Source organism: Otolemur garnettii, unplaced genomic scaffold (assembly GCF_000181295.1).
Source record: "Otolemur garnettii isolate 467f Iridium unplaced genomic scaffold, OtoGar3 scaffold00042, whole genome shotgun sequence".
Taxonomy (NCBI): Eukaryota; Metazoa; Chordata; class Mammalia; order Primates; family Galagidae; genus Otolemur; species Otolemur garnettii.
The window spans coordinates 10,957,532-10,982,207 of NW_003852437.1; the positions used below are offsets into that span (position 1 = coordinate 10,957,532).

General features: G+C 39.0%; 2 protein-coding genes across 2 annotated transcripts in view; one reads left to right on the plus strand and one right to left on the minus strand.

Annotated features, from left to right (window-relative positions):
• Positions 1-24,676, minus strand: part of PEX7 (peroxisomal biogenesis factor 7) — a 74,960-nt gene that overhangs the window by 39,737 nt on the left and 10,547 nt on the right. The window contains exons 4-7 of the mRNA XM_003790295.1: positions 20,254-20,331; positions 19,756-19,864; positions 3,614-3,720; positions 492-605 (exon numbers count right to left, since the gene is read on the minus strand). Coding sequence (XP_003790343.1) covers positions 492-605; positions 3,614-3,720; positions 19,756-19,864; positions 20,254-20,331 — 408 coding nt within the window. The remainder of the gene's footprint in view (positions 1-491; positions 606-3,613; positions 3,721-19,755; positions 19,865-20,253; positions 20,332-24,676) is intronic.
• Positions 8,181-9,081, plus strand: LOC100942919 (latexin). The gene has a single exon (XM_012805438.2). The coding sequence runs from the start codon at positions 8,227-8,229 to the stop codon at positions 8,893-8,895; it is 669 nt and encodes a 222-aa protein (XP_012660892.1). The 5' UTR covers positions 8,181-8,226; the 3' UTR covers positions 8,896-9,081.

The following is a 24,676-nucleotide window of genomic DNA, read 5'->3' on the forward strand; positions in this document are numbered from 1 at the left end:
AAAAACTGAGGAAAGAGGATCGCTTGAACCCAAGAGTTTGGGGTTGCTCTGAGCTATGATGCCACAGCCCTCTACCAAGGGCAACAAAGGGAGACTCTGTGAAAAAAAAAAAAAAAAGAAAGAAAGAAAGAAAAAGAAAAACTGAGGAAAGAGGATCGCTTGAACCCAAGAGTTTGGGGTTGCTCTGAGCTATGATGCCACAGCCCTCTACCAAGGGCAACAAAGGGAGACACTGTCTCAAAAACAAATAAATAAATAACAACAATAATAAACTTAAGCAATGAATGTCTACATTGTCCCAATTCATTCAATAACTATTCAAGTATTTTACCTAATTTCAGTTTCCAATATTATCATTAATTGAATAACAAAAACACATATAAAAAAGAATATCTCCAATCTCTAAATACCACAATGCTCTTTTATATATGCTTCAATGATTTATATCTAAATTTTAATTCTACATACAAAAAGAAAAGAAGAAAACTTACTTTCACCCGCCTAATAGCATAGGTGTGACCAAGAAGTTCAAACACTGGTTGCCGTACATTCCTTAAGTCCCAGCCTCTCAAACTACAGTCAACTGCCCCTGTCACCAGCAAATTCTAAAAACAATTCAGAGAAAAGTAATCTGTGACATCTTTGCAAGTAAGCAATATGCGGACTTTCCTACTATAATAGCTATTTTCTGGTAATTATTTAATATGAACCCAGAGTCATTCTTGAAAAGTTTTATATAAGTATAGACAGAAATAAAAATAGACATTAAATAGCACAAATTGATATGATTTAAGAGAAAAGGAACTCAGTGTGCTTTACGTCCATGATTGAACACTACACACAACAGAAAAAGCCATAGTTCCAAAGAGCATTTGGATTTTCCAATTCACCTTTAGTAGTGCTAATAAGAGACTAAAAATTTTATCTGACAAATGAGCCCAACTTTCTCTTCAAAAGGTTTTTAACATGCTCTGAGGTTTAACCAAGCATTAAAAGGCAAGAGGCCCTTTAGGAATATTTGAAAAAGCAAAGGACATAAATTAAATTTTTAAGTTTTTCTAAATCCAAATCAATCATTGGTCCCAAGTCTTTTGGACCAAGCCTTAATGTAATATTTAATCATATCTGAGAATTTATGTAAATAGTGGTGACTCTGCTATCTAGAGCTGTAAGTGAAAGCAGAGTTTCTGAGTGACAGGTCCACTCTCAGTCCAACCCACATCAACCACAGCAGCAATTCATTGTCTGAATATGCTGGACCTTACTATAAGCTCCTCTGTAGAAAAGTTTCAATGATTCGATAATTTTTTGGGGGGGCAGGGGCTGGGTTTGAATCTGCCACCTCCAGCATATGGGGCCGGCACCCTACTCCTTTGAGCCACAGGTGCCTCCCTGATTCGATAATTTTTAGTCTCAAGTGTGTATCAGCACCTCTTTTTAGAATTCCCAAATGTAAAACACATAGGCCCCAATTTAATTTTACCATATCAAAAATTCATTTAAAACTGTAGTCATCAACATTGAAATTTATATTTAGATCAAGAATATGTATTATATTTTTTTATTTAAAGAATTCTGCCCATAGAACGTTCTCCTAACTTTCATTAATTGATCTAAAACTGAGGAAGGCATACATTTTTACCTATTTGTGCCAGTCAGCAGGCCACTTCAGGCACATAAACAGTCATGCATCACTTAACAATGGGGATATTTTCTGAAAAATTTGGCATTAGGCGATTTCCCTGCTGTGCAGATATATCACAGAGTGTACTGACACAAACCTAGATTGTATAGCCTACTTTATCTACACCTAGGCTACATGGTACTGCTTATTATCCCTGGTCTATAAAGCTGCACAGCCTGTTACTATACTAAGTACTGTAGGCACTGTAACACAATGTTAATAAGTAGTGTTGCATCTAAAATGATAGAAAAGTTATCAAAAAATACAGTATAAAGATTTAAAAAGTGGGGCTTGATGCCCGTAGGTCAGTGGTTAGGGCGCCGGTCACATGTACCAAGGCTGGTGGCTTAGAGCCCAGCTGGGCCTTCTAAACAACAAATGACAACTGCAACAAAAAAATAACCAGGCGTTGTGATTGGCGCCTGTCATCCCAGCTACTTGGGACTTGGGCTGAGGCAATAGAATCGCTTAAGCCCAAGAGTTTGAGGATGCTGTGAGCTTTGATGCCATAAAACTCTACACAGGGCGACGTAGTGAGATTCTGTCTTAAAAAAAAAGATTTAAAAAGTGGTATACCTGCATAGGGTACATATACATGAATGGAGCTTATAGGACTGGAAATTACCTTGGGTGAGTAAGTGAGGGGTGAGTGACTGTGAAGGCCTAGGACATTATTGTACCCAACAGCAGACTTCATAAAAATTGTACACTTAGGCTACACTAAATTTATTAAAATTTTTTTCTTTGTTCAACAATAAATTACCCTTAGTGTGAATTTTGTGCTTTATTAACTTTTTAATTCTTTTAACTTTTAAATCTTGTAGTAATACTTAGCTTAAAATACAGACACATTGTATAGAGCATCTTCTTTCTTTATGTCTTTATTCTATCTGTAATTTTTTTTACTTTTTAATTTTTTTTTAAATTGAGACACACACACCCATTAGCATAGGCTTACACAGGGTCAGAATCACCCATGTCACTGTCCTCCATCTTCATATTTTGTCCCTCTGGAAGATCTTCAGAGGCAACAGGATTCTTTTCAGCTCCATTATAATCTTATAAGACTCCCTTACATATCTGGCCCATAGCTGACTAAAACCTCATTGTGTGAAGCTTGACTGTAGTATATTAACACATATTTAATCCATTTCTATCTCCAATTCATATGCGCATGTTAACTGAAGCTTTAAAAAAAATTACACAAGTACACTGCTTTCTTATAGAAGCATAGAATTTAGTCGGGCTTAAAAAGGAGGAGGAAACAGAAAATTTAAAAAACCAGTGGCCTGTCAAATTAAAATTCAAGTTACAAATAGCTCAGCAGACTGACTAGCAAAGTGAAAAAGAAATGAAAGCAAAAAGTGTTACAAAGTGGCAGAGTTAAGAGTAATAAAGAAAAAGGCTGTAGCACAGTGGTTACAGTGCCGGCCAGGCGCACTGGCCCAGGCCAGCTAACCAACAACGACAACTGCCAACAAAAAACAGCCAGCCACTGTGGCAGATGCCTGTAGTCCCAGCTACTTGGGAGGCTTAGGCAACCAAGAGTTTAAGGTTGCTACGAGCTGTGACCTACTGGCACCCTACTGAGGGTGACAGAGTGAGACTCTGTCTCTAAAAAAAAAAAAAAAAAGGTAATAAAGAAGAAAAATTACATAAATTATAAAGCAGTTTCCCAAAACAAACAAGTAAGGTTGCACTTTTGAACTTTGAGAATTTCTGTTTCTTATTCTGCCTGTTTTATGACCACTTAAATCCAATTAACACTCATGTAGGTCAGTCACAATTACTAATTTGAAATGAAAGGGACTGAATTTAACTTAATGGTCCAGGAACACCACCCAAGTCCAGATAAACAAAGATAAATAAAATCTAGAACACTTTAACATTTAGGAAGGAGACAGCTCAGGGTACAGCCATATACCATACCTCATTATATTTACACCAGTCACAGCTCAAAATCTCTGCCTGATGGGCTGGAATCACAATTCTGACTCCTGTTGCCTTCACATCCCAAATTCTCAGAGTCTGATCACCTGGTAAAAAAGGAAGACTTGATCATTTTCCATCACACCACTTGGAAACTCAGTGACAATGTGCTCATAATGATAAATTACATAAAAATATACTGCTTTTACTGTTAGGATATTACCATTTTATATGTTTTTAAAATCATAATAATCCATAAGAATTAAAAGTGAAGTAATACAAAAAGTAATACTGCACCATGACAATGCTTTTGTATCTACTTAAAGAGGAAAATTTTAATCACACACTGAGATCAGCGAAATAGTGATTAAACGCACACCCAATACATTTTTCTTTGGGCAGGAAAAGGACCTTAAAATCCTCATGTCTAGGAAATAAAGTTGGTGCCCTGCACCAGAATATTCTATAAGAAAGAAACAATGTGGGCTTGGTGCTTATAGCTCAGCATCTAGGGCGCCAGCCACATATACAGGAGCTAGCGGGTTCAAACCCTGCCCGGGTCTGCCAAACGACAACTACAACCAAAAAAAAAAAAAAAGCCAGGCATGTGGCGGATGTCTGTAGTCCCAGCCACTTGGGAGGCTGAGGCAAGAGAATCACTGAAGCCCAGGAGTTTGAAGTTGCTGTGAGCTGTGATGCCACAACACTCTACCGAGGGCAACACAGTAAAACTCTGTCACAAAAAAAAAAAAAAAAAAAGAAAGAAAAAAAAGAAATAGTGTGGTAGCAGTTTTACTCTCTAAGCCAAAATGGAGAATTTTTTACTGTTAGTTTTTAGTTATACTACATTTTAATGGGCCAAGTAGAAGGAAAATTCTTCTCCTTGCTAAAAATTTTAAGGATTATATTTGGCATTATGACACAAATGGTCTGTTACTTAACTGCACAAAGTCACCCCTGGTTAAATAAATGGTTTATATGCTGTTTGCCTCCAATTTTTCTATACTATGAGGAAACAACAGATGACACAAATAAAATCCAGAATATATACATGCACATCAAAAGTACACTACATACTGTAGTAACCAAAACAGCATGTTACTGGCATAAAAACAGACACACAGGCCAATGGAATAGAATGGAGAACCCAGATATAAATCCACATATCTGTACTAAACTTACCTTTGACAAATGTGCCAAAAACATACAGTGGGGAAAGGACAGTCCCTTCTATTAAATGGTGCTGGGGACATTGAGTATCCATATGCAGAAGAATGAAAGTAGACTCTCATCTCTAGTCATATACAAAATAATGATATCAGAATGGATTAAAGACTTAAATCTAACATTGGAAACTATGACACTACTAAAAGAAAACACTGGGGAGGGAGGCGCCTGTGGCTCAAAGGAGTAGGGTGCTGGCCCCATATACGGAGGTGGCGGGTTCAACCCTACCCCCGGCAAAAAACTGCAAAAAAAAACCAAAAGAAAACATTGGGGAAATGCTTCCGGATACTGGTCTGGGCAAGAATTTCTTGAGTGATAGCCCTAAAGCACAGGCATCCAAAGAAAATTGGACAAATGGGATCACATCGAGTTAAAAAGCTTCTACACACATACCGAAAAAAGATTCTGCATAGTAAAGGCAACAATCAACAAAGGCCTCAAAGAGACAATCCACAGAATGGGAGAAAATGTTAGTAAAATACCTATCTGAGAAGGGATTAATAACTGGAATGTATGAGGAGTTCTAATTACTCAATAGGAAAAAAATCCAATAACTCAATTATTAACATAGGCAAAGGATCTGAATAGACATTCCTCAAAAGAAGACATACGAATGGCCAATAGGTGTATGAAAAAATGCTCAACATCATTAGTTACCAGAGGAATGCAAATGAAAACACCAACGAGACATTATCTCACTTCAGTTAAAATGGCTTCTACCAAAATGACAATGATGAATGCTGGCAAGGATGTGGAGAAAGGGGAACCCTAACATACCACTGGTAAGACTGCAAATTAGTGCAATCACTCTCAAGAACAATACTAAAAGCAGAACTACCGTATGACCCAATAATCCCACCGCTGGGTACATATCCAAAGGAGAGGAAACCAGTACATCAAAAATATTATCTACACTCCTGTATTTATTCGGTACTATTCACGATAGCCAAGATTTGGTATCAACCTAAGTATGTAACAATGGATGAATGGATGAAGAAAATTTGCACACACACAACAGAATATTAACAGGTTGTATTGCCACAAAAAATGAAATCCTGCCATTTGCAGCAACGTGAATAGAACTGGAGAACACTATGTTACGTGAAATAAACCAAGCACAGAAAGCCATGTCCTGCGTGTTCTCACTCATATATACAAACTAAATATTAAAACAACCGATCTTATGGAGACAGAGAGGAGAATGATGGTTTTCAAAGGGTAGCAGGGATAGGAGAATATCCAAGGATAGTTAATGGGTGCAAAAATACAGTTAGATAGAATGAACAATATTTGATAGCACAACAAAGTGACTATAATTAGCAATAAGTCTAGGTATACCTTAAAATAACTAAAAGAGTAGAACTGGAATGTTTCTAACACAAAGAAATGTTAAATGCATGAGGTAATGAATACACCAACTACCCTGACTTGATTAATTCATATTGTATGCCTGTGTTAAAACATCACATGTACCCTATAAAGATATACAAGTATTGGGGCAGTGCCTGTGGCTCAGTGGGTAAGGCACCGGTCCCATATACCAAGGGTGGTGGGTTCGAACCCGGCCCTGGCCAAACTGCAAAAAAAAAAAAAAAATTGCTGGGTGTTCTGGCAGGCACCTGTAGTCCCAGCTACTTGGGAGGCTGAGGCAAGAGAATCACCTAAGCCCAGGAGTAGGAGGTTGCTATGAGCTGTGACGCCATGGCACTCTACTGAGGGCAATAGTGACTCTGTCCCTAAAAAAAAATAATAATAAAAGAAAAAGAAAGATATACAAGTATTATGTACCTGTAATAATTTTTTAAGGAAAATACAAATATCTGATGGTAAGAGAAGCTAGTTGCCTGTGATGAAAAGTATGTGCCTCTCGGTGGGATGGCAGGCAGAGTCCTGAATCCAATTTTGTAGTTGTATAACCCTGCAGTGGATGTGTAGTATCTCTGGGGTTGAGTTCTCATTTCTAAAAAGAATAGAATGCCTACCAGGCAGGCCTGTCTAAGAATTCAATATAATAAATAAAGTTTCTATAAAGCTAGAGACCTGGCATGGTCTCTAGCACAAAGTAGACACTATTTAGATGCATATAGTATCTACAAATGCTAAATTTTTAAATTACCCTTTACTAACTACTATAGTTGAATGTTTGACCTTCCAAATGTCATGCTGATACTGATCCTCAATGTTGGAGGTCAGCCCTGATGGGAGGTGTTTGGGTCATGAGGGCAGATCCTTCATGAACAGCTTGGTATTGACCTCATGATAGTGAGAGTCGGTTGTTAAAAATGAGCCTGGCACCCGTCCTCCCTCTCTCTCTCGTTTACTCTCATTATGTGGTCTGCACCCGCCAAGACATTAACCCAAGACTGAAGCCCTCAGCAGAAGGAAATGCCAGCACTATGCTTCTTGTATAGCTTGTGGAAATGTGAACTAAATAAACTTCTTTTCTTTATAATCAACCAGCCTCCAGTATTGCTTTACAGCAACACAAAAATGGACTAAGACACTAACCTACATAAACTTTCCTATATTCCCAATTCTAAATCACATGTCATTGAGCTAAATTTAGCTAACATTTTCTCCTGCCTTCTTTGAAAGTTGCTGAAGAAAAATAAGAATTAAATGTGTTGGCAGTAATAAAATGTAAAGTTTAAGAATAGGGACTTTGGGCTCAGCACCTGTAGCACAATGGTTGCAGCACCAGCCACATACACCCAGGGTAGTGGGTTTGAACCCAGCCCGGGCCAGCTAAACAATTGCAACAACAACAAAAAATAGCCAGGTTTTGTGGTGGGCACCTGTAATCCCAGCTACTTGGAGACTGAGGCAGGAGAACTGCTTGAGCCCAAGAGTTTGAGGCTGCTGTGAGCTGTGATGCCACGGCACTCTACCAAAGTCAACACAGTAAGACTCTGTCTCAAAAAAAAAAAAAAAATAGAGACTTTGTATTTCCAAAGCTTGGTTCTAAACCAGCTCAATAATTCAGTAGCTGTAGAGATTAAATCAAGTTAGCCTCAGTTTCCTTACCTAAAATAAAATAACCACCTTATAAGGTTGAAATGAGATAAGGTAGTGGAGCTTTGTATGGTACCAAATGAGAAACAAACCCTTAAAAAATGTTTAAAAACTAAAATGAGAAAAAATACCCACAATAAGTTATTCCTGTCCCTACTATTACTAATAACATGAACAACAGCTAATATTTACTGAGTCCAATGTGCCAGATACTATTCTAAGCATTTTACATGTACTAATTAAAACACACAAATATACACACCATTACATTATAAAGTAGGAATTTTGATCATATAAAAAGTAATTTTTGGGGCCCCGGTACCACTCGTCCGCTACGCCGGTGCGGCCCCCGGGTCACTCCCCGCTCACCCAGAATGGAAATCCCACCAAGCCACTACCCAGCCTCCCGGGCGGCCTCGGTGGCGGAGAACTGCATCAACTACCAGCAAGGGACCCCCCACAAGCTGTTCCTGGTGCAGACGGTGAAGCAAGCCAGCATGGAGGATATTCCAGGAAGAGGGCACAAGTATCACCTTAAATTTTCAGTGGAAGAAATTATCCAAAAACAAGTTACAGTGAACTGCACTGCTGATGTACTTTACCCTCCAATGGGCCAAGAAACTGCCCCCGAAGTCACCTTCACATTGGAAGGAGATATTAGCAAGAACCCCGATGAAGAAGACAACACGTTTTATCAAAGACTCAAGTCCATGAAGAAACCTCTAGAAGCCCAAAATATTCCAGACAGTTTTGGAAATATATCTCCAGAAATGAAGCCAGTTCGACACTTAGCTTGGGTTGCCTGTGGTTATATAATATGGCAGAATTCTACTGAAAACACATGGTGTAAGATGGTAAAAATTCAAACTGTCAAGCAAGTGCCAAGAAACGATGACTTTATTGAATTAGACTATACCATTTTACTTCATGACATAGCCTCTCAGGAGATCATTCCCTGGCAAATGCAAGTTCTGTGGCATCCACACTATGGCACCAAGGTAAAACATAACAGCCGTCTGCCAAAGGAAGCACAGCTGGAATAAACCATGTGGCTGACACTGGGATGAATGCGAACATGACCCTCAATGACATGTGTGCCCCTCTCAACTGGGAGCTAGATAAGGGGCCAAACAAATCCCAAGGTGTCACCTTGTAGAAATGTCTTGATTATAGTACAGAACGACACAGATTCCATAATACCGAGTGCCACTACATAACACTGTCTTTACAGTAGTAATACTGCTATGTATATCCCCATGTAATAAAAAGCTTTAACTGCAAAAAAAAAAAATAAAATAAAAAAAATAAAAAAAAAAATAAAAAGTAATTTTTGCAGTCCTTTGCCAATGAGGAAACTCAAACGTATGGCAATGAAATAACTTGCCCAGCGTACTAAGTGATAAAGCCAGACCCCTAGCCGTCTGGGTCCCCACTGTGTGTACTTTACAGCTACGCTATGCTGCTGCCTCCGAATCGTGCTGGAGGACAAATGCTGTACGGCCAATGTTGGCTGATTCTTGAGGAATTACTCTTTTAATTTCTGTTATTTTTCTATAAATTGGAAAAAATATATAATTATTCCCTCTCTCTTGCTCTTACACACATACACATATACTCACACATGCATGCAGACGATCATTTCTGCCCTACTTACTGTAGAAATAAAAGGAACAAAACACTATAGATAAGTTGAAATCGCTATTGTATTTCCAATCTACTTCCCACCTTTCTGGTCAGATAACACCACAAGCATGAATTTGGTATGTGGCCCTTCAGTTTGGGTTTTGGTAATGTTTTTACTACTTTTTAAACAAGCCATAAATATGAACTATTGCTTTGTGTGTGGGATTATTTTACTTTTTAATTTAAAACCATTGTCCTATTTTTAAAAAGGTTGAAAATCACTTTGATCAACAAAAGCAACATTTTTGGATCTAGCTAAGGATGGGTAGGGATAAAAGGAACAATAAGATTAAAAGTACCAAATGGAAATTGTTCATAATTGATACAGCTTAGAGCTTCAAATATCTTCAAGGACCCTAATTATAGTTACTGTCTGTGTTCTAGCCATTGGTCGGTAGAATATGTTTCCAGAATATGTGGCTTCAATGAAACAATCTTTGATGACTTCCCACCCTCCACTGTGTAAGCAGAGAGATGTGGATGTCTAGTATTTGCACTACATGGCAACAACACCCTTTTTCTAGGAACAATACATCTATCACCTTCTCTCCAAGTGATTCTAAAAAGACCTGTGGCTCAACACCGTTGACCAACAAGAGGCATGTCCAAGCAAGGCCAGCCACCATATCGCATTCCCTGCTCTGACTACAGCTGACAGATAAAAGGTGGGTACTTGGGATTTTTGTGAACTATAAATGAAAAAATGATCAGTCCTCTCTCATAGTAGAATTTATAAGTTATAAAAATCAGGAGCTGCTGGTGGCCATGGGTCTCCTGTGACTCTGAAAACCAGCCTGCAGAGTCAAGTCAACAAGGCAAAGTCCAGATGAGAGAGAACACATCCTGGGCCCATTCCTGTACCCTTCCCCCTTTCCAGGGTACACGTTTCATTAACTTTCACAAAGACCTAAGATAGTTCCATTTCTATCACCTGCAGGTAAAAGAAATCACTTACCATCACAGAGGGTGTGAATGGTATTCTCCTGGAGCTATAGTCCCATAAAAAAAGCCTAGACCCAAAGAAAAACATTTGACTTAGCACAAGGCTTCCATTAAAACATATGAAATGCCTAAATGATACATACTACCTTTCAAAACTTTATATTTAATAGTAGGTCTGAAACTATAGTCTGCTACAGCCATAACTAGAGCACTGTCTGAAGTTCAATGAGCTTGTATTTACTCTAATAATTATGTAAGTACGTAAACTGATTTAAAATACCACAATGCAGCCAGCATGGTGGCTTATACCTGTAATCCACTCTGAGAGGCCAAGGTGGGTGGATTGCTTGAGCCCAGGAGTTCGAGACCAGCCTGACCAACATTGAGACCTCATCACTACTAAAAATAGGAAAACCGGCCGGGCATAATGATGCACTCTCGTAGTCCCAGCTACTCAGGAAGCTGAGGCAAGGACTGCTCAAGCATATGAGTTTGAGGTAGCTATGAGTTATAATGCCACTGCACTCTACCCAGGGCAACAGAGTGAGACTTTGTCTCAAAATAAATAAATAAATAAAACACAAAACACTACAACTAATGTAGACTAAGAAATCAAGAAGTAATTGTGTATTTTAGCAATAATATGGATGAGTTTCATAAAACATAATGTTTAGAAAAGAAACCATACATAAGGTATAAAAACAGACATTAACCTATGGTATTAGAAGGTAAAACAATGATCACGGGGATTGGGAAAGTGGGGGTAAGGTGAGGAGTGACAAGAAGGATGTGAGAGAGCCCTCTGGTAACAATTTACTTCTTGATCTGAGCAGTGTTTACACGTATGTGTTCATTGTGAAAATTCATCAAATTGTATACTTAAGACTTATACTGTTCTTATGTGTATCATAAAGCAATAAAATATTATCACAATAACAACAACAAAGGTTGGGCGGATGGTTATTTTCTGTTCCTCTGGCACAACAGTTTGGTTCTGCACCACATTCAAACAACTTTTTTTCTTTTGCTTAGATGGTCCTGTCTTGTAGTTAACTTAAGGGGCACAAAAACATGAAGACTGTTATGCGGGAGCTGAGAACCCTACATCCTTGACGTTCTCCTGCTGGATACATTTGACTAAGAACCCCATATCCTTGATGTTCTCCTGCTAGATACATTTGGCGCTTTGTTCCTGTTACTTTGCCTTTAGTACAAATGGTGCAATGACTCACTCAACTCTACAGCTCTGAGAACATCTGAATTTATGTTGTTTTTTAATCAAATTTCCCAGACAACTGGCTTTCACTGTCAGCCAGACATTTGTCACGTCCCTGTGATGGTGCCATAGACCCACCTGAATTACCAGCTTCTCTTATCAGTTGCAGACCTGTCACTGGCAGCAGAACCAGTAAGTTTAAATGCACAATTTGGAACAGAAAGTGCTGGCCATTACTATGCCTAGTTTCAAACTGCAGCAGGTAAGAGGAATTTGGGCAAGGAGAATGAGTGGAAACACAGAGTCTAAAACTATGAAGTGGACTGAATAGCAAAAGGGTAATTTGGGGCTCACATGATTTAACTGAAATGCCAGATGCCTCTCAGATGTCATATGACTTTTTCTTTCTTCTTCTTTCTTTTTTATTAAATCATAGCTGTGTACATTAATGCAATCACAGGGTACAATATGCTGGTTTTATATACAATTTGAAATGTTTTCATCAAACTGGCCAACATAGCCTTCGCAGTATTTTCTTAGTTATTGTGTTTCAACATTTATATTCTACACTTAGCAAATTTCACACGTACCCCTGTAAGATGCACCGTAGGTGTGGTCACATGTACCCTTGTAAGATGCACCGTAGGTGTGATCCCATCAATTACCCTCCCTCCATCCATCCTGCATGACTTTTTCTTACAGGAGAATGAGGTTTGTTTAACAATTGGACCCCATACATTCAGGCACAGCTATGACTTATGCAATTATATAGAGTCTATAACAACAATAATTTAGTTTTCATGATTCAAAAGAAAGTTTACTTCATATTAATCCTCTTCATATACAGAGCTCAAATATTCTTCAGATAACAGTATGTTTTATAGCAAGTACTTGGCTGTAAGCAAGAAAGTAAAGCAAGAGAATTGTTAACAACTGTAATATAACTCACTAACAAAAATGAGAGAAAAAACTAAGGAGTTGCCAAACTAAAAGAACCCCTCTTTCTGTGAACTCACCACTAAAACATCCTATAGACTTTTTAAAGAAGAGTTGCACGTGTAGTTTTCAAAACAAGTGTGAAATTCCCACTACCTCAACAGAAATAAGCCGTTAATTTGTTATTTCAAATAGAACTATTCCACAGACTAGTACTATGCTTCCCAAATTGGGCTGATCACTAAATTTAGCTGAGATTTAAAAATATACCTCCCAGAAGTATTTTGATTCAGTAGGACTAAGATGGAGCCCAGAATTCTGTTTCAGTGCTCCCCCAATTACCCTGATTATTAACCAGGCTTTAGAATCCCTGGACTAGTATGTTACAACATAACAGGCATTCCAGATTCTACCCAGACCAAGTTACTCTGGAACTCTGCTCTGGGTCTTAGTTCTCAGGTAAGTACAGGCTGTTCATTCTTACAGCTACACTGCAAAGGCCGTTCCTCAAATATGCTCTGCTCTCTCCCATACCCTGCTTCCCACTTCTCATCCCCCAACTCTTACCTGTTGATAAGCTAGCAGCTTAGACACAATTGCCTGAGAGAAGTATCCCTGCCCAGCCAACCCTGACAAGCACAGAAATCCATTTATACGTTCCCACTAAGTTCTGGGCACACAGGTTAACAAGAGCTAACATTTATAGAGCTCTTACTCTGGCTGGGCACTGTTCTTAACACTGGACACTTAACTAAGCTAAGGTGACCAGACGTCCCACTGTTCTTAACACTGGGCACTTAACTACGCTAAGGTGACCAGACGTCCTACTGTTCTTAACACTGGGCACTTAACTAAGCTAAGGTGACTAGATGTCCCACTTTTGGAGGGACAGTCCTGATTTTTAACAATTTGTCCTATGTCCCGTGGCATTTTTTAAAAAGTCCCAATTTTTGGAAAGAATGCATGACAAGCTAGGGAACAGCGGGAGAATGGGAAGGGAATATTTTCCGCTGCTGAAAAGGTTAATGCAACTCCATTTGGGTATGAAGAGGTTAATGTAACTTCATTTGGAAATGAAAAGGCTAATGCAAACTCCCTACTCCCCTCCTGGGCAAAGTATCAGAAGAAGACTGGCTCCCTCCCTTGCTTCTAGGCAAGGACATTAGCTCAGAAGGAGCCAAACTGTCTGGAACAAACAAGTCCCCGCCCCCCCAGTAAGGTGACCAGACTTCCTGCTTTTAGCGGGACAGTCCTGATTTTTAACAATTTGTCCTGCGTCCTGCGGCATTTTAAGAAAGCCCTGATTTTTGGAAAGAATGCATGACAAGCTAGGGAACGGCGGGAGAACAGGAAGGGAATGTATGGTTTTCGGCTGCCATGTGGCTATTTTGCCAGGATATGCATTTTATATTATTTTTGTTAATTTTATAATGTTAAACTTTAATAACAACAAATAATTGCTGAGAACTAATTATTGAGCACTGCTTATCAAAGTTTGCATTGTTGTCAGGCCCCACCCCCCAATGGTGTCCCGCTTTACCAATGTTAAAATCTGGTCACCTTAAACTAAGCCCTCTGTGCACTCTAACTCAGTCCTCCTCAGAACTCCATGCTGTGGCTACTACTGTCACCCTTAGTTTAGAAACGAGGAATGAGGAAATAGGATAAACAGCACAACAGAAGTCTGGTAACAGCAGGCAAAGGAGAACGTGGTCCCAGGTAGTCCAGGACTCCAGGATCCACGTTGCTGACTAGTGTGCTATATCGTCTCTACCACAAAGAGCTTTACAGTCTGTGCCGTTACTGCACCTCACCCCCCTTGATGACATGCTCCAGGAGGGCAGGAACCCTGTCTGCTTCCTCAGTGCCCAGCAAATGGTGGACATTCAATAAATAGCTGACTCACTGGCAAGGTCTTTTTCAACAATCAAAATGAACCTGAGACACATTTTAAAGATTCTAGTGAGATGGTCACTCTGGTATCTTATATAGTATGATCACAAAATATTTTAGCATTTGCCCATGTAAGGCATCCAGCTATGTAAAAGAATGAACATGTGCTATAGGAAACGCATGAAAACAGGTAAAGCAAGGAAAACCCACTGAGCAGTTCACTGGCTTGCCACCGTACGCACGAATCACTCATCCTCCCTGAAATGGCTAAGGTGCAACGTGGGTTTCACAGCCTGCCCTAACTTTTATTACTAGACCACAACATCTTCCAATATTTTAGAAACACATAGACAGAGTGGAAAAGAAACCTTAAATCTTTTGAAATTTACTAAGGAGGCTAATATTTGTAAAGAATCATCACAAAAGATTCTTTCAGGAAAATGGCAAAAGTTTGATAAGTCAACCTTCCAGTGAACTCATATCAAACTTATGAGTTCACAAAATCATAAAAGCTGGCAGAAAATGAAAATGGCTTTATGGTACCCATTTCCCAGAACCTTTCAAAGGTAATTTTAAGAAACATATTTTATAGCATATAGAACAGTACTGGATTTTCATCAAAGCCCCTCTCATTTACATTAAGCCTTAGATGTGCAGACAATTTAGTGAATACTGGCCCCTCAGAATTTATCTACCTATTTCCACATAACCTGGATTCATTCTTTCCATTCTCCGCATATGTAGTTCTGGCACCACCCTCTCCCATTCTCCATTCTCAACAGAAGGGGGTAAACCACGGCTAAGCAACACATTACATCCCCCTATCCCAGGCACAGCTATTAGCTCAGAAATATCCAAATGGATCCATCAGAACCAATGACAGAAAAGGAAACTCCCGGGATGTCTGAATAGGAATCTTTTTATTTTTCCTACTAGACAGAAACCAGACTGGACGCAGAGGTTGGAGCTACTGCCATCTTTCCATCATGTGGTACCTGATACTGAAACGAGGACAACAAAAGACGGAGCCCTGCAGCCAGCCATGCCGATAAAGCCAGATCTAACTCTGGACTCTTCATCTCCGTGAGCTTCAATAAATTATCTTCTTCCTTAGGGCAGGTTGGGGCAGAACTTTTTTCATTTTCAACCAAAGAAGTCCTGACTCATATGACCACGATTTACATTAATTTCTAGCAAACACATGCGGGTACTAGAATTAAACAGATGGTCTTCTTTTCCATGAAAGCAAATAGTCAGTGGGTTGATAAAAGACTGTTTTACAGTATACCCTACAACCCATTTACGTTGTACACATAGCTTAAAAAGTATTGCGATTATACTGTTAATGCTCTATAAATAATTAATTTTTGTCTGCTATTAAGACTCATACACTGAATATTCTACACTCAATATCCGGAGTGTACACACACACACACACACACACACACGATGCTATACAAAGACCAATATAAAAGGAAGACGTGTGTGTGACTCAGCCCAAATGAAGAGATAATTACACACAATTCTGACTGATGTCTAAACAAATGCAGCTGTATTAGTTCATGGTTGTGTCACCATCAGATCTATATTTGGGCACAAGCATAAAAAGAACAATGATTAAAAACAAATGAAGGGGCCAGGAGCAGTGGCCCATACCTGTAATCCTAGCACTCTGGGTGGACAAGGCAGGTAGAGTTCGAGACCAGTCTAAGCAAGAGTGAGACCTTGTGTCTACTAAAAATAGAAAAAACTAGCCAGGTGGTGTGGTAGGTGTCTGTAGTCCCACCTACTTAAGAGACTAAGGCAAGAAGGATGGCTTGAGTCCAGGAGTTTAAGGTCACTGTGAGCTATGACACCACAGCACTCCAGGGCGACAGAGGAAGATTTTGTCTTAATAAATAAGTAAATAAATAAATAAATAAACAAACAAATGAAGGCAGTTTTAGAACCTTGAACAATAACATAATTAACAAGATTGCATACAATAGTAGGGTAAAGGATTTTTAAAAACCTACCAGTTGTTCAAGGAATTTTTTTTTTTTTTTTTTTTTTTGGAGACAGAGCCTCAAGCCGTCCCCCTGGGTAGAGTGCTGTGGCATTGCAGCTCACAGCAACCTCCAACTCCTGGGCTCAAGCGAGTCTCCTGCCTCTGCCTCCCAGGTAGCTGGGACCACAGGCGCCCGCCACAACGCCCGGCTATTTTTTTTTGGTTGCAGCCGTCATTGTTGTTTGGCGGGTCCGGGCTGGGGATTTGAACCCGCCACCTTAGGTGTACGTGGCTGGCGCCTTAGCCGGTTGAGCTATAGGCGCCGAGCCTTGTTCAAGGAATTTTATTCACTAATATTAATACTTTTCCAAATACACCGTATTCTGATTTACTATAAATATTCATTTAGAGCTCCCTACAGAGAGGTCTCCACTGTTTCACTGGAAGAGAAGTGTGCTTCAGTTCATTTTTGAAGTAGATCTAGTCTAAAGTACTAATTCAATCCAGAGTTTTAAATGATTCCTTTGAAACTGTAGCACATAAGGCCAAAGGGCATCCCTCCCCAGGAAAAGAATGCCAGTGTCACCCTAATTCACACTCTTAGAAAAACTTTGGGCTAATACTTTGCGTGTTAGGGCCTTTCACCAATGGTAAAATTGCAAAATGGTAAATTTAAAACCATTACACTAAACTCTGGCATCCTATGATTACTATAAACATGAAACTCATCAGCATTTATACAAAATTAAAAACATAAAAGATGATTAAGTCATATCTATATATATAAAGGAGTTAATTAATTCACATTAAATGTATTAATATTGGTTAGCTGTGTCACAGAAAGATAAAAGATGAAGGAAGAAATTCAGGAAATCTGACAAGGAAAAGTATTTTACTGGTTTCATCTCATTTCAATATATCTCATTACTTGATACATGGAAAAAGATTTAAGTGAGACTATGGACAGAAAAAGCTTAGACAACTTAGAAATTTAAAAAATAATAGTATTTATTTTATTTATGTTTAGAAACAGGTACTCACTCTGTAGCCCTAGGTTGGAATACAGTGGTGCAATCACAAATAACTACCACCTTGAACTCCTAGGCTCAAGCGATCCTCCTTCCTCGCTCCCTTGAGGAGCTAAGATTACAGCTGGGCTCTATTACGCCCAGCTAGTATTTTTATTTTTGTAGAAATGGGGTCTCTTGCTATGTTGTGAAGGCTGGTCCTAAACTCCAGGCCTCAAGCAATTCCCCTTCCTCAGCCTCCCAAAGTGCTGGGATTACAAGGGTGAGCCACTATGCCCAGCCAATAGTAATGATTTTATAAACCGACAGAGTATACTGTTCTTCATTAAAGAAAAATGCTATCAATTTTTCTTAGAGAACAGAAACACCACATTTTTTTCTTAAATTAACAATGCCTCCACACACAGATATTATTATTCACTATTAGGGTGTCAAAAAGATGTAAGATCTAAATGGATATATCTGTGTATATACAAGTTACCTGAAGATTTCCATTTCTGAGTATTTTCAACCTAGTAATACTTACAGAATTCAGGGAGATTTGGTCATTTTTAATTTTTAGAATTAAAACACAGCAAGCTGGGTGTGGTGGTGCATGCCTGTAATCCTAGCACTTTGGGGGGCCAAGGCAGGATCACTTTAGGTCAGGAGTTCCACACCAGCTTGAAAAAGAGGAAGACCCCAGATCTACAAAAAATAGAAAAAAAATTATCTGGGCATGGCAGTGTGTGCCTGTAGTCCCAGCTACTTGGGAGGATGAGACAAGAGGATAGCTTGAGCCCAGGAGTTTGAAGGTGCAGTGAGCTCTGAAGATGCCGCTACACTCTACCTGGGGCAACACAGTGAGATTTTGTCTCAAAAATAAAAAAAAAAAAATAAAAGCAAAACAAAAGAACAACCACAAAAAGAATTAAAACATGAAGAGAAAAGAAACTAATGGAAAGGATTTCTGTGATGTTGTATTTCCTATGGAAGCCACTAAATGTAATTCAACAACTCAGGAACTCAGTGCATTAATACGGTTTATTAGCAAGAAAGGAACAATTATCCTACCCATAACAACTATCCTACCAATTGCCTATCTTTGGATGCTGGATAATTAGATGGGGAGACAATACTAGAAGCACACAACCTTCTCTAGCTATTGTCTTCTCTCCTCCCCTAAAGGACCAACTACCCAGCCATGCAAAATACCTTCTTTTTCTTTATCTACCCTCAAGGCTCTATACAAGGAGTCAGCAAATTTTCTGTAAAGGGCCATTCTCTCTGTCACGACTACTCAACTTCCCACTATGGTGGGAAAGTACTCATGGACAATAAGTAAATGAGTGGATGTGGTTGTTGCGTTCCAATAAAACTTTATTTATAAAAAACTGTCAATTAGTCATTTTGATCTGAGTTTGCCAACCAGTGTTCTATTCTAAGGCTTTTTTTCTTTTTTGGAGACAGAGTCTCAAGCTGTCGCCCTGGATACAGTGCCGTGTAGTCATAGTTCATAGCAACTTTCTACTCTTTGGCTGAAGCGATCCTCTTGCCTCAGTATTTCTATTTTTAGTAGAGATGGGATTTCGCTTTTTGCTCAGGCTGGTCTCGAACCCATGAGCTCAAGCTATCCACCCGCCTCAGCCTCCCAGAGTGCTAGGACTCCAGGTGTGAGACACAGCACCCAGCCTATCCTAAGGCTTTTTACATTTAATCTTTCTTGGGTGCTCTGATTTACTGCAGTGTCTTCCAATTATGAGCCAATGATACAGTTTTAATTCACAAGGCCACTTCTCAGGTCCAAACTCAACCTGATCACTGACAAGCCACGATATTCTAAAGCAAAACTCAAGACCTTCTCTTTCAAAAATATTTCATATCTCAGTTACGACATAACGATCTATGAATTTGTACTTGCCAGGAACCTAGAAGTTATTTTTTTTAGCTCTCTATACCTCTACACATAGATATTTGAGCCTAGAAGTTATTTTTTTTCAGCTCTCTACAGAGCTCTCCACTGTTAGGGAGTCATTGAAAAGTAATCTGGGCCCCAGCTAATTCTTGCCAAGAAGTTGGTAAAAAATGAAACAATCTTAACAGCACAAAAAAATAGTAACTAACATACTCCCATTTTCCCTCTGAATACAGGGTACATAGTGCCACCTAATGGGGAAAATAAGGCCACCATTCACTCACTACATGTAAGGCTTTTGATAAATACTTCAGAATTATTTACCTGAGGCTGAAGCAAAACAACCAGGGATGTGGGGAGACCAGATTGTGCTATAAATAACGCTTTCGTGGCCTGTAAAGGTGCACAGAGACTTTCCAACAGTTGGATCCCACTACAAATAAATGAATAGATCAATTACTTAACAGAGGTACATTCAAATATATGCTTTTATATACACTACATATACACCTACAAATACATTAAATACGTATAATACATAATGTACAAACATATCAAGGATTTCTTCAGATCTATTGTTATATAAAGCAAGATGGTATTTAAAGAGCCCAAATGATCAATGCTTAGCTAATCATTAGTTTATAGCCAGATTAGAAATTTTTAAATCCTATAAATGTTTTAAATATGCTTTTCAAAAAGAAAATTAACTGTTTAATTGTAAAGCTATAGAAGTATGTTTTAAAAAAGAAAACAAAATGCAGCGGAAACTCTAGAGAATGAAGTATCTGTTTTTTTGTTTTGAGTACAGTAATGCTGACATACCAATTTGACAGTCTGATCCCATGAGCCAGACACCACAAGCTGTTCACCTCTGGTTTGGCTCCAATCAACACTATACACCTAAAAATATTTTAAAGTGTTTAGAAAGCAAAAGAGTTATCAGGTTCAATATCACATTTTATCTCTTTGTAACAGTGATAGCCATTTGGAACAACTATAGTAATTTACTGCATCAAAACATCAAATAAAGTCCTACTCATCTCAACAAGGTATCTGAGAAATGGAGACGTGATCTTGTCCATTCCTCCAGACTTATTCCTTACGTATTCCATTCTAGTTTAAAAGAATTTTACAGAATATTTCCAAACCTTCTTCACTAAAACCAATTACACATCTTCTTACAACTACCAACAAATCACTGTTTGCAGCACCATGAAGAAATGTCAAAGCAGATTAGAAAGTTAGTCATCTAAAAAGGCTAGCTGGGCCAATGTTTATCAGAAAGCATTAAAATTAAATTAATATTCCTATCTGGCCTTTCTTAGAAAACGCTTACAGGAACCAAGTGATCTTTTCAGATCTCTTGGTAAACAGCTTTAGTTATCCAATGCTGCTAATCTAATTTATGCTTCATTGCTCTCAGTGAACCATTTCGAGTGAACCACTTGAAACTTTATGGAAATATTTTTCATTGCTTTATACAACAGATTATACACAGATCACTACTGTAAGCTAACTTCAACAAAATACATGCATAATTACACCTTATGAGAGTAACCCTGACATGTACCTTAATGTATGCCATTCAATGTAATCAGCCAGCAAGTTATTCTGAATCTTAGAACTCTAACTCCTACATATATGTAGGAAGCATAAGTGTCTGGGGTTTGCTATAGCTTATGCACGGGACACTTGTTCTCTGCTGCCCAGTACTATGCTGAGCCATGTTGGAACCTGAGGGAAAAAGAATCAGTAATAGTGGTCTTGTCTTTATTTAAAATTTTGATGTTTTGTCACTTATAAATGGAATCTAAGTAAGTTTAACTTAGAGAAACACAGAGTAGAATCAAGGTTGCCAGGGGCTGGGACAAGATGTTGGTCAAAGGATACAAACTTTCAGTTATAAGATTAATACATTCCAGCAATGCAATATACAGTACAGTAATTATAATTAATAATAATATATCACATGCTTGAAATGTATTGAGAGTAGATATTAAATGTTCACATCTCACATGTAAAAAACAGTAACTATGATGATGGATATGTTAATTAGTTTGACTGTAAAAATCATTACTCAAGGTAAACTTGCAAACAACTACAGTACTGTAGGCTTAAAAAACATTGTGCCATGTATAAGAGAGATAAAAAAAAGTACATGCATTTTAAGGAAAAAACTGTATTAAATATATAATAATAAAGTCATGTCTGACTGCTTAAACAAATGGGCATGGAGGTGTTCTAATAAAACTTTATTTACAAATCAAACAGTAGGCCAGATCTGACCCTGGCCCACAAGTTGTAATTTGCAAACACCTGCTCTAGGACGTCATAAAGAGTCAAATATAACAATAGCAAACCTTAATTGAATGCTCTGAGTGCCAGATTTTGTCATAAGCACTTTGTGTATTTTATAGGAGATACGTGCCTAGGATCAGAGAGGTTAAGTAATTTATCCATATTCCCAAAGCTAATAAGTTGCAGAGCTGTAACCTGAACCTGGGCAGGTGCATCTCACTGCCCACTCTTACTGTACTAGGCTGTTTGTACAGCATTCTGCTTCAGGTCACTGTTGAATCAAAACTTCTCAGTTACCTTTAGCTGTGATAACAAGGATATAAAGCCCTGACCTCACTGGTATCATCCTTCATTGGAGCTACATTTGGGCTCAGACTGATTCCATTTGTTTTCATGAATTATCTATATCTAAGAACTTAAAGCTCCTGGCCACTCGTGAATTTCCACTTACACTCAAGATGTGGCCCTGTTACATCCTTTATAAAATAAGCCTCCTCTCACAGACCCCTCTATGAATCACATGCTGCCTTCTGTGTACTCGAACGGCAGCTCAGAACTACTTCTAACTCAGCACTTACCATATTTTACTAAAATCAATGTTAAATAACTCCCATACCTGCTAGATTTTGCAGAACCCTCATCTTGTACATCTATGCTCATCACAATACGATAGGCACTCAAATGCTAAAATAACCAATCAAATTTATCTTCACAACCTGCATCATTGCTTAGTAGGTAAGGAGAACTACTAGCTAAAGACTAACACCATCGGCTGACTCCACGGCCTCCACACACTTGCAGAGTGCTACAGAAGGTAGCACTCATGACTTCTCACCTTTTGTTAATAAAACTGCAGGAGCCTCCCTGGGCTCAAAGAGAATTCAGCCCTCCTGAGAACAAAAGACAGGAGGTAAGAAACTATGCTGATGAAAGAATTGCTGCCAGCTGTCTTCTCTGTTGTACAAGAAAGTGGCAAGTGTTAAGTCTCTAGGACAAAGCTAAGGACACAGCATATATGTTGCGAGGCTAAAAAATGGAATGATGAAGAAGGAAATAAAGGAACCTCGATTTTACTGTATTTAAAATATTAGGACATGGAAAAAGAACAAGCCAGAAGATTGTGTTTTTTAAAAATAACAACTATAGACAAAAATACTAAGGGGTGCTGGGATGAAAGATTCAGCTTGATGTCCAGAAGAGAAAAAGAGAAAAATTCAAGCCTTGGCCCTGGCTTTGAGCACCAGCTAAAATGTCAATACACAGAAAGCACAGGTGAAACAGTAACCAGAAACTTCTCCAAAGACATAAATGGGGACATAGAGCACCCCAGTGACCACTGTGGCTGAGGACTGTCAGTAACGGTGGCATTAACAAAAGTGGAAGACTGGAGGAAAGAAGATGATCCATAATTTTACACAAACTGAGGCTGCTGTGATAGTAAGAGAGGCAAGTGGAAATGTCTAGTATGGATAGGACTTGGGCATTAACCTCAAGCTCTGAAGAAAGCTCACAGCCAGAGATGTTTGGGAGACAAATGAAGAGAAGACTGGATTTCATAATCCCAACCTCAGGTCAATTCCCTTAACTGTTCAACAAATACTACTATATGCAAGGCACTGAGGGGTAAGGGGTTACAATGTCAGACAAGACCAGCCCCCACAGGACGTGTATTTTAGCAGGGAAAGATGGCTATTAACAAAGGTGTAATTCCAGGTTGTGATAAAACAATACAAAAAAAAAAAATGAGGCAGAGAAATGAGACAAGAAAACAATGACCATGGGAGAGATCACTTCTCGATAGAACGGTTAGGAAAGACTTCTCTGAGCAGAGACCTGAATGCAGCAAAAGAGTGAACTCTGCAGGTCAGAGAGGAAGGGTGCACATCAGAGGGAACACGGAAAGACCCTGGAAGAGGGAACAAGTTTGCCATATCTGAGGAACAACAAGGTCAAAGAGTCAGGAGAGATGAGATCCTAGAGGGCCATGGCTGAGAGTCTGCATGTAATTTCTCTTAAAAGGTTACAGCCATCAGCCATAAGCTGCTCTTAGATTATAACATCTTTTTAACTGATCTCCCTGTTCATTCTTGCTCACCTCCAATCCACTCTCCACATTCCATAAAAAATAATCTTTATAAGACACACCTGAAATGTCATTCCTCTGTACAGAGTCTTTCAGTGGTTTCATACTGTGTGGCTCCTGCAATTTAATCACCTTCACTAAACACACCCATGTTGATTCCTATCACCCAAAGGTCAAAACCATGCAAAACTATGCATGATTTGGGATGCGCATCTATGTAGTAAAAATAGAAATAAAAGTAAAAAATACATGAATAGAAAATTCAGGATAGTGATTACTCCTGGGAAGAAGGGAGAAAGAAAAAAGGAAGAAAAGGAAGGTTAGAACGGGAAAGGCATAAGCAGAGGAATCCAACGCACCAGGTGGTATTTCATTTATTAAGCAAGATGGTGAATGTCTAAGTGTTAAATACATCATTTTTGTATCTGTGTATAGTTTATGTGTATGAAATATTTATGTGTATGCAATGTGTTTCCACTGATCTTCAGCACAATGGCCCACATGCTGACTGCTCCAGGCCCACCTGCCCACTCCTTCCCATTCAAGTGCACTCCTCCCTTGGCCTCTCACACTACTGCCCTGGCCTCTCCACCTGATGGTTCACTCCGACTCTTCCTTGACACAAGGATTAGCTCCCTGTTCCTTCCCTGGACAAGACCCTCAGTTCTCACAGCACTCTGTACATTCACTGCACTTATCACATTATTAATTAGATAACCAGCAGCCTAAGCCTCTCTCCCTCCCCTAGAGAGGGCAGGGACTCCAGAAGGGCAAGGACATGCCTGATGTGTTCATCCTCCAGCTAGGTCAGTAGAGCGCCTTGCACACAGTAGAGTTAATCAGAGTTTTGAGAATGTGTGAAGG